The sequence below is a fragment of the Silurus aristotelis genome (assembly GCF_946808225.1).
Source record: "Silurus aristotelis genome assembly, chromosome: 14".
Classification (NCBI taxonomy): domain Eukaryota; kingdom Metazoa; phylum Chordata; class Actinopteri; order Siluriformes; family Siluridae; genus Silurus; species Silurus aristotelis.
Window position 1 is genome coordinate 10,389,875 of NC_139587.1, and position 13,777 is coordinate 10,403,651.

At 36.8% G+C, this 13,777-nt stretch overlaps 1 protein-coding gene across 5 annotated transcripts in view; it reads right to left on the reverse strand.

Annotated features, from left to right (window-relative positions):
- Positions 1-251: 251 nt before the first annotated feature.
- LOC310736587 (teneurin-1-like) overlaps positions 252-13,777 on the reverse strand; it is a 257,458-nt gene continuing 243,932 nt past the window's right edge. For all 5 annotated transcript variants that reach the window (XM_083560159.1, XM_083560158.1, XM_083560157.1 and 2 more), the window contains 9 exons: positions 12,600-12,966; positions 9,617-10,127; positions 8,936-9,108; positions 7,146-7,381; positions 6,244-6,537; positions 5,546-5,933; positions 2,905-4,125; positions 2,333-2,475; positions 252-1,723 (listed from right to left, as the gene is read on the reverse strand). In XM_083560159.1, coding sequence (XP_083416285.1) covers positions 971-1,723; positions 2,333-2,475; positions 2,905-4,125; positions 5,546-5,933; positions 6,244-6,537; positions 7,146-7,381; positions 8,936-9,108; positions 9,617-10,127; positions 12,600-12,966 — 4,086 coding nt within the window. In that variant the 3' untranslated portion in view covers positions 252-970. The remainder of the gene's footprint in view (positions 1,724-2,332; positions 2,476-2,904; positions 4,126-5,545; positions 5,934-6,243; positions 6,538-7,145; positions 7,382-8,935; positions 9,109-9,616; positions 10,128-12,599; positions 12,967-13,777) is intronic.

The following is a 13,777-nucleotide window of genomic DNA, read 5'->3' on the forward strand; positions in this document are numbered from 1 at the left end:
TAAGAAAATGTAAAAGTGCTCTTCATAGGTAGCTTGCAAGTCTAAGAGTGTTTACAATCAGAAACAGTGAATAATAATAACAATATTAATATCCTGCAGATAAAAATTGTGGGTTTTATCTTCCATTTTGAGCTATTAAACTATTTTGATTACAGCTTGTGAAAAAATACCCTGCGGTATGTGTAATTCTTCACCATTTGTGGTAACTGGAGAAAAAAGAGAAATGTTTGAATAAATGAGGTATAATATTACAGTAATATACACATAATAGCTTTAATAAGTTATCTCCAACTTCTTGTACTCTTATTTCCAGGGCAGATATGTTCATAGCATATATAATTAAAAAGATGTTCTAGTCACGTTAATACTGCATTATGTATAACAACATATTTTCAAAGTTCTAACACTTTGTTTTTCTAATGCATCTACATTTTCACATATCTACACTATATGATTTATGTTTTATGTTTTTTTTTTAAACAAGCCTTAAACATGTCTCTGTGATATGTTTTGTTTTTCACCTCATTGTTTCATACTATAATCATTTACAAGGCATCTTTCGCACAAAATGTAAACTCTATCATGTTGAGTTGTTCTATGTAATGTGACAAGCAAAATAATACAAAGATGATGTAATACTAATTCTATGTATAAATTGATCTTCACAGGCTCATAAATATGAGGAGGCATTTAAGAAACAATATATATATAAAAAAAAAAAAGAAAAAAAAGAAACAGATTATCTTCACATAGAAAAAGCTAAGCCACAGCGAGGAAAAAAAAAAAACTGCTTGTGCCACATATAAACTCCACCCGGAACAATAATAAAATACCATCATTTTGTCACAATTAAAGGCGGATGAGGCTTGCATCCTGCAAATCTCATTTTTTGTAATAATATAAAGAGTCTAATCAATCTAGAAAGAGGCAGTCTTTGGTGAAAGGGCCAGAGGGCATAATTTTACTACCGTTACCTTCTGCCTATTTCGCTTTGCCTCATAAAATGAATGTTGTTACCACTGTCGGCTAGTTCAGGATATTGTTCTTCTGACAGCACAAAATAACCATCATAGCCAGACACTTTTCCACTAGAAAGCAATTGCTGCTTCTCAGTTTCTGTCCATGTTCGGCTGCCACGCTCACCAGTGAGAAGCCTGTTCTGTTCATGTGCCCATGCCTGCGCCACTGCTCTTTCCTTTGCCAGCTCCAACACATATTCCCTGGCCTCACTAGCTGAGGTGCCATAGCGCACATTCAGGCCAAGTGCCCCCGACTGAAGCTGGATGTCAGCCAGGTGCTTGGTCCTGCCACCGACCATTGATGTCATCTGTGTTACTGTCACATTGACACCATTATCAAGGACACGTCCCCCAGTGCCACTGATCACAATAAGGTCCTCCTCCAGTTGCCCAAGCTTGATGAAGTGATGTGTGTCTCGCCCATCCACAGTGTAGTGGAGGCCCTCCAGGTAGACAGCACCATGGATAATAGTGGCCAGACGCCGACTATCCTCACTAGCAACACCAATGATGTCAGCCAAAGCAATCCCATTCATTATGGAGAATTTTATGCCCTTGCCAAAAATGGTGGGGAGAGTTGAAAAATTAGGTGTTTGGGTCAAACGCTGGTGCAGGCAGCCAATGGACTGAGACATCGGTAACCTTTCTAAAGAGATGAAGGACCTTAGCTGCCGCTGTAGCTCACATTGAATACCAAGAACAACCTAGGAGCACAAGCACAAAATACATGGCTTAATTTGCACAAAATACATAGACATATAATTAAATAATACGATCTAATATATTCTGTCCTAATCAATATTAAAAATAGATTCTCATATATAATCTCACAATATATTTACAGAAGTTTGACAACAGAAAGAGATTAATACAAATTTACACAAAAATATTAAATATATACACTCATTTATAATTTTATTTGGACCTGTTCCCTTGTACCTCTAGCAACTGATGTAAAATCTAATTAGCAGCAGGGTATCACATAAAATCTTGCAAACACACAGCAATAGCTTCAGCTAATGTTCACAAAACACAATACTGGAAAGAAAATGTAATCTCACGGGTTTTGATCTTGACATGGACAATTAGTGAGTTGACGTGGTTTTCTTGCAAGGAACAGGAATTTAAACGGGATTCATGTAGCTTGCTAAATGTTTTCATATTCTCATTATAATCCATTTTTATATGATAAAAATAAGGCAGCTAGCAACATGCACATCTTAGATAAATAAATGCTTCAACCCCTCATCATAAAGATTTAACTATATAGCAATAACTATAGTTCATTTATATGCGGTATGTTAAATACTTACTATACTTGTGTCCCAGTCCTGGGTTTTGGTTTGGGTCTTCATCATTTCATAATTCTGTTTCGCACTTTCCATATCAGGTTTAGGAAACCCAGGCACAACGTTATGGAGCTGAAAGCCGAACAGCTGTAGCCAGCTGCCAATATCTGCTTATACAGACACAGAATAAAAAAGAAAAATACAAAAATTTATAATTTTATCATTCATATTATATATGAAATATTATACTTATGCTTCTCTAAAAACTCAAATTAAAAAGAGCAACTTTTACAACTTATCAATAGTTTCCACTGATAATATCAGAATAATCTTTTTATTTATTGCTTGGATCTATTTTATTTTTAAACCAATCAGATGAAATAAGAAAGGATAGAATAATTCTTTTAACATATTACATGAAATAACAATTTGGCTGAAATTTGTAGACTGCATTTGAAGTTTAATAAGTTAAATAATTATAGCATAAGGGTCTATACAGCATTCAGCTATAATACGATTGTTTATAGCAATAGTGTTTACTGCATGTAATGTATTCTTAAGTCTATATACAAAATATATGTGAAGTGCTATTTCACCTGAAGTAAACTGGGTGACCTCCTCAATATTTCCCACTGGGCAATTGTTTTTAAATGTGTAGAGATTGAAAGGCTTTGGGTTGGTGCTGAGCTCAGCCCACAAATTGTAGTCGGGTGTTGTCCACCTGCCTGCTACCACATCATAGTCCCTTCTCCCAAAATGAATCAACTTTGTGATTGGATCATAAAGTCCACCATGGAATCCAATAATTAAGTGAAATGATGGGTTAGAGTCTTGATAAATGTCCCCATAAGGAGTGTACAGGATCTCCTTGATAATTTCTCCTTGACTACTAAAAATAGCTCGTGGTGTGCCGGTATTGTCACAAGCCACATAGTACTCCTCACCACTGCTAAGCTCCATGGCAATGATGTGGCCTTGAAGGTCATAATAGAGGGAGGTGATTCCAGAACTGCTGTGGTTGTACATATGCGTTACTCTCGTGGGATTAGCCAGATCTGCATAGAAGAACTGCAGGTGGTGGCCAGAATTGGACTTGCTAGCAACACGCCTGCTGAGGCCATCATAGCGGTACTGGATGCTTTCCTCTGAAACCTTATTGTAGACACTTATGAGGAGCCCATTGGAGTTGTAATCAAATATGTCATTGCCCCTTGTGCGAAGAAATCCATCCTCATCCATGTTGTATTGGATTTCACCTAATCTGGTGATGCGGTCACGGAGATCATAGCGAAGTGGTGTAAGCCTAGAGCTGGTGCCATGGCTCAGGAGGTTGATGTTACCATTGAGGTCATAGCTGTAGCGCCACTGGAGGCGTTCATTTAGCAGTACACTCTGAAGCTGGCTGTCAGTATCGTATTCATATGAATATCGCGTGATGTTGCCATCCACACCAACCCGGATTTCACAAACAACAGTGCGGCCCATGTTGTCATAGTGCACTGTCATCCAATAAGCAATCAATTTAAAGATCTCATACTGTATCTCCACTACTTGCCCATAGGCATTGTATATCTTAGTGTGTTTCATGGCATGTGTAGTAATGACCTGGTTAAGATCGTAGTTTATAACACTGAACTTTCCAAACTGCTCGATGCGACCAGATACATCCACATAACGATAAAGATCAATTGGAAGAGGGGTCTCATTAATCACGGCCTGCATGCTGGTCACACGGAAACTGTTGTAGCTATAGTCAAAGCGTGCATTCACCAAACCCTCTTCGCTAAATCGGAAGATCTGACGTCCAACCAGGGGGCCTGAAAAAAAAATAGATTTAATCCAAATGACCATCTGAAATATTGTGTGAAATTTCTGAAAATACCAGCTTAAGTCCATATCCATCATCCCTAAAAAATTACATCTTGACTCAGATGTAGTAAGAAGCTTCTTATATTTGATAAAGCTAAACCCCTCAATTCTTCAATAACTGTTGTAATAAAATGGAATAACAACATATTTATATGGTTATCATATGTGAAAACCAATTTAAGCTTGTAATCAAACAAACCTTTGTTGATTTTTTGATTGATACAGACTCAAAGCACTTGTGTAAGCCACTCTAAATAAGGCTGTAAATGCTGTAATTGTTAAATGATTGACTTTTAACAAAATGTATATATTCATTCACAGCATGTATAATCAAAATTTGCTCTAAATGTATTAAAGACTGTATTTATGACACAAGTCAAATGCTGTTTTGGAAATAGGTAATTTCCTGGAACTCTTTCAACTAAAACACAAAAAGACCAGCAAAGTGGAACTTACCACAGCTCTTGTATTTATTAACAGTGCAGCAAGATTAGTTACTGTGTAGTTAACCTGCATCATGACTCCTTTTTTTCTTCTTCCTTTATCTATTTCTATGCAAGCATTTTATTCTTTGACTTTTTCATTGCTGTTTTTTATTTCATTTAATAACTAGCTTTATCTGTACTTTCAAAAGGCCCATTTTGTTTCAGTGAAATTAGATCAGTTAAAGAAAAGTTTAAACCCCACTGGGGTTCACTATGGGGCGCATAGATTAACTTAATTTAACTAAGGGAAAATGATTGTGGGGTTGTTACGTAGTACGTAAAAAGATTTGTTTACTTATATTATGAACCACCACTTTGAGATTTAATGTCGCTCACGCTCACAATAAATTAATCCAAACCCACTCTTAATTAAAATTAAAATTGCTGCAAGACAACACTGATTGACCTTATATTTCTTCTAAAATTGTTAGAGTTATGGCCCCTCAAATTGTAATTACACCGGGGATGTTTGTTACAATTTGTTTTAGCACATAAGATATTGAGGGTTATAAACAAGGTCCTCTGGATAATAAGATATATATTATTTACATAGATTCCAATAAAAGTAATAATGGTACGGGAAAGGTCAAGCTTTTTCAAGTGTAGTTAATTAGCATGGTTTATACACTTAAATTTTGGGCAAGTGAATTTGCTCAGTGGCAGTAAGGATGATTAGAGAATTCTTGCTTTTTACGTGCCATGCAAACGTGATATAATGCTTTCTTTCTTTCTTTCTTTCTTTCTTTCTTTCTTTCTTTCTTTCTTTCTTTCTTTCTTTCTTTCTTTCTTTCTTTCTTTCATTGAGTACATTAAAAAAATAGTTGAAATACAAGCATAGTGTCAGTTTGTGTGACTAGAATTTTTCCAAGAAAAAAGAACACACCTGTTTGCCTGTATCTGATGGTACAGACAAATCCATCATGCATAAGGTGGATGGTTTTAATCATTCCTGAGGTGTCATCATAGGTAAATGTGACCAATGTGGTGTCATAGATGATCTCAGACAGACGAGCCTGCTTTGTGTATTTGTATAGAACACGACGGCCTGAGCCCAGGTGGTGAGTCTGGAGCAAACGTCTGTCACGAGTGAAGTCCTGAATGATGTGGGCTCCACCATCCGGAGGACTGTATATGTTTCTGTAGTAGCCCAATGAAAGCATGGACTGCAAGCTGTGACGAACCATGCTGGGCATGGTCACAGCCAGAAGCCGGTCAGTTTGGTCATACTCAAAAATGTATCTGCGTTGGCTATGCAACTGGAGCACAACAGACTATGGACAAATTAAAAGAACAACAACAAAAATAATTTTAAAAGATAAAAATAATTAAACAAATAAAGGTATTTATTTGCCACGGTTCTCTAAAGGAAGCAAATTTGTTGTTTTTACGTGTCATATATGGTACAACAGGCATTTATTATACGATTGTGCAAGCATGCACTCAGTTGACTCATCATCAACTGTTAATTATTATCTTACTACTGACTATAAAAAAGAAAACTTTACATGGGTAGCATTTTACTTGCAATATTTCCACAAAGGAATAATCTGGGCATTAGCAAATGAACAAAGATCATGCTACCTTATCCATGAATGAGTAGCTCCAGATTTTGCCATTGACCCATACTCTAGACACCACCCTCCCATTTTCATATTCCAGTTTTTCAGACCAGTTTCCACGGTGTATGCTGGTGATGAGGCCTTGTGCTGAATAGGTGGCATTCACTTCGTTGTATTTGCTACTAGGTGACCACACAATGGGCCGTCCTAGTTCATCGTAAAGAATCCTTAAAGTAAATTTTCGATGGTCGTCATAGATTTTGCCCACACGTGTGGCATGGTCAAAGTCTATGGACAGCAGATTTCTGTTATGAGCCTGATGATAAACACAAACAACAAAAGGGTTAGAGACATCACAGAAACTGTATAGGCTTATGTTAATCTAACAGATTAGGTCAAAGCTTGAAATAATGACACTGTCAATATTGATTCTTCATTCAATATCTATCTCTGTGATTAGACTTAATGCATGCTATAGACCAGCTAGTAAACCATAATATAGAACCTTTTAGTAAATAAAGCAATATATTTATTACCAACTAAAAGTTTGTACCATAAATAAGGAGGGCTCAAAAAAATATATAATTATTTTTGTTTGTTTCAGTCACTAAACCTTTCCATTCACCTCAAGTCAGACTAGATGACATTTGATATTTTCCCTTTCCATTAAATGACAAAAAAAAGATCAATAAGTCAATGACCTTCTTTTGTCGCTTGAAAATTAACAAGAACCTTACAAATGGGATATTTGTACTAAAAGAGTTGTTTAGTATTTCATCAAGCTAACACATGACTTGGAAAAAACTTTACAGAAGAGTTTGTACAGAAGTCTCTCACTAGGTAATGGTGGGAAGCTGTGGTGTAACGGTGATGATTGACAGATAAAACCCACTTTAAAGTTTGTAGGCAACTGATCACACATACCCGCAGCTTGCATTCATAGCTTGTGTGATTGGTCTTTGATTGCTCTCGTCGCTGTCTCCATTCAATCACACTTGGATTGTGTTCACTGGGAAGTGTAATGTTGCACCTGGTCACAGCTGGGTTGATTGTCCCAGCTGACAAATGTGGCTCAGTAACAAGTGTCACATACATGCCACTGGCAAAGGTCACATGAAAAGAGCCATCTGTGCTTACATGGTATGTGTTTTGTGCATGGTCTGCAAAAGAAGTGGTTAATGTGTGAAATGTTGAAATCTATCAGCATTACAGGTTTGTGCAAAAGATGAATATGAATATGGGTAAGGTGTTGCTTTTGCTTTGCAAAAACAACACATTTGTTTTTCTCTTCATCTGTTTCTACAAAGCAACATAATCTACACTGTCAGTTAAAAGAAAATGTACTGTGCACTTTGCACTGCCAAAAATGTATGAAAAAAAGTTTGCTATTGTGCTTGATTTTGTGGGAGGGGTCTGTTGATTCACACCTCTGCAAAATGTTCTCACATGCAATAAAACGATCATTCAACAAGATATGTATTAAATTTAATAACATAAAACTATCACTGTTTAATAAACCCAATTAAACTCGCAGATGATTATTCTAGTGTGTTATTCATCTTAAAGCATAATAAAATGAACAATTACTACTATTATTCAGTACAACCTACTCAGTGAAATTAAAGCCTGAATTGTTTTTTTTTATTTATTTTGAGGATAGGATAACCTTGAATGACTTCACTCTTTTAACAGTGGTACCCAGTAGGCACTTATACATATCTACAGCACATGCATTTTAAATCTCTACAATGCCTCAGTGTCAATTACATCATGTGGGATCAATTGCAAAGACAGTAGCACAGTAGTGCTTGTTCAATCAAAATTTACATTTAGCTATTCTTGTCTATGATGTAAAGGAAACCCATCAACATGGTAAAACAGCAGCACCTTTTGTAACAATATATTAAATCATTTAACTCTGATATCCTTACAAACTGAAAGTGATTTTTTTCAGATTCTGCTCAAGTTCTCTTAAAATATTTTCGTTGTGAAATTAACAACTTGGATAAAACCATTGAGAGTGGCATTCAACAGTTCTACATGAATTACTGAGCGAAGTACTAGCAAGCTAATAAATTGTAACATGAAAAGCTAAACTAAATAAAAAAGGAAATATCTGTTCTAACAGTTCTGACACAGCCTCTTTCTCTTTAAAAAGGCCAATCATGCTGGCTATAGTCTGTGGTAATGAACTGGAAAATGGCTTCCAGGGAAAAATGTCCTGACATTAAATTCTAAAAATTAGACTTCGGAATTAAGAATAATAATTTAAGTCCACATACTAAACATGTATTCACAATAAGCTATTACATATAATATCAATATTAAAAAGGTAAGCAGTAATAAATAATGAATACACTAATAAATGTCTGCACGCCACTGTCAAACACAGTTTTACAGTATTTTCTTTCCTAATATTTGATTGATTAATAAACAATGAAATGCCAACCTGCAAATGTCAACCTGCAAATACACAATTATTCATTCAGAATATAATATAGTAATACCATAGATGTAGCTTACATGTTTAAAGTCATCTAGTAACTGTTATAAATCAAAATACATTTTGTAATTATAATTAAAATATTTTGACCAAGCTATTTTGGGGTACTGTATGAGAGGATTGAAATAATAACACAAAAGATATAAATATAGATTTGAAGAGACAGTAGAAAAACTATACATGGCAACCCATGGCTCGTCAATAGACATACCTTGACGAAATGTGAAAATGGTGTCAGAAGAGGAAAAGTTAGTGATTGTAATAAAGTTCTCTGAGTTGGAGCTGTCTACTTCTACCCGGACTGACTTTTCCATGTTGTCATGGAAACTGCTGACTTCTGCAGTCGGAAAGGTGACATTGACAATATGTCCTTCACTGTTGTACCTATTCACACAAGAAGGCATTTTCAGCAAAGTCACTGCAGTACAAATCTGATTTATGCAACACAAAAGAGCAAATGAAACCTTTTTTTTTTTATTAAGGACTGTGGACACGTATTTTTAGCTAAGACACATTTCTCCAAATATTTGAGCTAAAATCCTGTTGATTACTTTTCAAGATTTCTTTTGGAGTGACTAGCAATTATATATATCAAAAAGTGGGTGTTCACAGTGTAACCCGCAGTAAGTTTCTGACATGATGGCTAAAAGCAATTTAAGTTGAATACACCACAAGATGGCACTGATAACTCAGTGCCAACAGACACACACAACTAAAGCCTTATACTCAGTGGAATATTCTGAAATAATATGAATTGTCTACGAGCTGTAGTCTGATTGAGGAAAGCCACACCAAATGCATGCACTCAACATCTCTTTTAAAGTCTATTTTTCTAAATGAGGGCAATCCTAAATGGCAGAGGAGGGTTATTATATGAAAAGCTGAGCCTTACTCATACACTGTGGTCCATCCATTCTCATCAGTCTTTGTTGCTAGGAGACCATTGTTGCCATGGTAAGTGAGCTGGGCGATGTCATGGCCTTGGGTAGAGACCCTCTTCAGGAGGTGGCTGTTGCTGATGGTGAGCCAGTGCACCTGACCTCTGGGTGCCACTAACCAAAGGGGAATCCCATTGGCATCACGCCGCACATGGATAGCACTGCCATCCCTACTGATCACAGCACTTAGGTGCTGATCAACTGAATAAGTAAAATTGTACAGAAAATCACCAGTGATCAGATGTTTGGTGTGGAGGTGTGTGCCATTGTGGCTGAATAAGTAGAGCTCTTGGTCCACCACTGAGGCAATCGCATACATTTCAGCTTCATTTAACTGTGGCTGATTAGTGCTCATTGAGCGGATCCGGATATTTCCCAGGTCAGCAATGTAGAGTGTCCCATTGGGTGCAACTGCTAACGAGGAGGGTGCTTCTAAGCGGGCATCACGGGCATAGCTGCCATCACCTGTGGCCAGTCAGAAAGCAAGATTTAAAATAAGAGTTCTGGATATTTATGTTAATTTCCCTGAAGCATACCTGTCAACTTGTCTATTATTAATTTATGAGTTAAAAACTGATATCAAAAGAAATGTTCATTTATTTCAATTTCAGCAGCTGAGTGCTGCTCAGAGAGTGCTGATTCTGATTCTATGATATGTGACATGATGAGAAATATCATGCTTCAACTAGGGTGAAATGAAAGAAAGGATTTGTTCCTTTAACCAGTAGGAAGGAACAATAAATTCTGTTCCTTCCTACTGGTAAAAAGAACAAAACCTTTCTTTCATTTTTCCTCCTCTCATTCATAAAACAATAGAAAGTATTATGTAGATAGAATTTACTGGGATACCCACATAAGCTGAATAATAAATCCATTGCTTTGACATTAAAGGGCACTTCAGATTATATGGTACTTGTTCTCTGTAATGTTTATGTTTAATTTTAAACCTTTTGTACATGAAGAGAAAAACAAAAGTGAGTACACCCCTCACATTTAGCAAAACAGATTTACTATTCTCTCAAAATAGCTCAACATACACCCACTATTGTCTAAGTATCTGGCAACAGTTGTGACTACACTCTAAGTGAACATGTCAAAACTGTGTCCAAAGTGTCAATATTTCGTGTGAGCACCATTCTTATCTAGCACTGCCTTAATACTCATGGGCATGGAATTCACCAGAGCTGCACAGGCTGTTGCTGGGATCCTCTTCTACTCCTCCATAAAGATATCATGGAGCTGTTGGAGCACTTCTCCACCTTCCATGTGAAGATGCCTCACAGGTGCTCAATAGGGTTCAGGTTTGGAGACATACTTGGCCACTATATCACCTTCACCTTCAGTTTCCTCAGGGCAGTTGTCATCTTTGCAGTGTGTTTGGGTAGTTATTATGTTGGAAAATTGCCATTTGGCATAGTTTCTAAAGGGAGGGGATCATGTTCTGCTTCAGAATGTCACAGTATGTTGGAGTCCATGTTTGGACACATGTTGGAATCCATGCTTCCCTCAATGAACCGCAGCTTCCCAGTACTAGCAGCACTTGTGCAACCCCAGACCATGGTGCAACCACCAGCATGCTTAACTATAGGAAGGACACAGTTTTTCTTGGTATTACTCACCAAACTGGTATCACTTCTCTCCTTTTTTCCTAAATCTCTGGAATGCACTGTTTTCGAAACTACATGCTGCTTGATCAGCCAGGCTGTTATTTGCACTTATTCTCCTAGACCTTTTCGCAGCATGTAACACAGTCAAAGTCTACCCTCGGGAGCTTTGGTATCTGCAAAGCTGCTTGGGAATGGTTTGCTTCCTACATGGAAGGTTACTCATACCAGGTAACATAAAGGGGGGTCCACATCTGCCCCATGCAGACTTTCCACTGGTGTCCCACAAGGCTCGGTACTTAGCCCCTTCTTCTTCATATCCTCACATGGGTTTTTTGTACCAGTGTAGATTTATTAATTTATAGAGATTCAAAGCACTGCTAAATGGCACAAATGCAAATGTAAATATATATGTAAATGCATCACCACACATGCTGGACACCATCTGGGCCAAACAAATTTATCTTAGTCTTATCAGACCATAGTTCCAGTAACTGATGCTCTTGGACAGGTTGTCTTTAGCAAACTGACTTTTTAAAAGCCAGCTTCTGCACCTGACACACAGCCAGAGGACTAAAATTTTTTGATTGAGGCCTGTTCTCAGTTGAACCAGTCTTGGAAAACCTCGGTGGCCACTGCACTGTAACTTAGTTTCAAGGTGTTGCCGATTTTCTTATAGCCTAGTCCATCTTTGTGGAGAGCAACAATTCTCAAATACTCATCAGGTGTCATGTTGAACATCCAGTGGTCATATGAGAGAATTGTACACAAAGCATCAAATTTTAACTGCTCTAATTCAAGATACACAGATTTGAACATGATAAATAGGACATGCAACTTTGCATGGTTACACGACGTACAGATGTTATAACGTGTGCTCACATTTGTTGACAGCTATTTTGACAATAATGGCTGTATGTTGAGTTATTTTTAGAGGACAGTAAATCTATACTTCTATACTAGCTGCACATTGACTACTCTAAAATACATCCATCCCTTGAGAAGATATACTAAAATGTTTGGGGGTGTACTCATATATAGTTGTAGTTGCATGTTTGGAAACTTCAACTGCATGCAGATAAATGGTAATTATTGGACCATAATAAAGTCCATGTTAACTACCTGCAAAATCCGTCAAAATACTGGGAGCTCTGTCTACATATAAAATGATATAAATTTAAATGTGTCAGTAACTTAGACACAATATTAAACCTGACTATTTTTGTACAAGACAATTAACCCCAGGCTTATGGTTTAAAAAACTGGCCTGCATTACACTGCAAATTAATTTCTTCAAATAAATTCGCATATTCTTGGCTTCCCCTCAACTCACCAGAGAAGCAGTCGCAGTTGGGATCAATTTTGCAGTCACAATCAGCTGGAGCTCCAGCCACCACAGAAATCTCACCATTGGTGGTGACCTGTTGGATGCGGTTGATCTTTCGTTCATCTGTCTCAGCAATGTACAGCAGCCCCTGGTGTGACACAGCGATAGCTTTAGCTGCTTCCAGAGTGGAATGCACAGCCAATTTGATGAGCAGTGAGTGATCATCCCCCAGGACTTGGCAGTGGATTGGCCGGCCAGCTACAATGCGCACCTCCAGGCTCTCTGACACCTGCAACACGATGTTGTTGTCCAAGATGTAGAGGGAATTGTCCATGGGATTAATAGCCAAGTCTGTTGGCCATTCCAGACGCACCTATTTTTTACAAAATGTGACCAGATATGTGAAACATTATTGCTGTTTGACAGCATAGAACTGTATACCTTATTTTAAACATTTGCAGCTCCATCATTAACAGTGTACAAGTTACTAACAATAGACATGCAGCATCATTATACATTCACAAACAAATTAATATTTATACATATATATATTTATACAGTTCCTATGTACAAGATGTCTGTAATGGAGGGATGTAAAGAATGGACTAGAACAAAGCCAGGATAAATAATACTAACACACAATCTTCTTTGTGTCTTTAGGTCATTGAAGTAATAAATATACTAGAAAATCCATTGAAACATTGTGGAAATTTGCTTATTATTGGTTCTCTTTTTGTTCTGTAACATAAACCATGCAGTATGTTTAATTAATTAGTAACACACACCAGATTTTTATATATATATATATATATATATATATATATATATATATATATATATATATATATATATATATATATATATATATATATACAGTAAGGAAAATAAGTATTTGAACACCCTACTATTTTGCAAGTTCTCCCACTTAGAAATCATGGAGGGGTCTGAAATTGTCATCGTAGGTGCATGTCCACTGTGAGAGACATAATCTAAAAAAAAAAATCCAGAAATCACAATGTATGATTTTTTAACTATTTATTTGTATGATACAGCTGCAAATAAGTATTTGAACACCTGAGAAAGTCAATGTTAATATTTGGTACAGTAGCCTTTGTTTGCAATTACAGAGGTCAAACGTTTCCTGTAGTTTTTCAACAGGTTTGCACACACTGCAGGAGGGATTT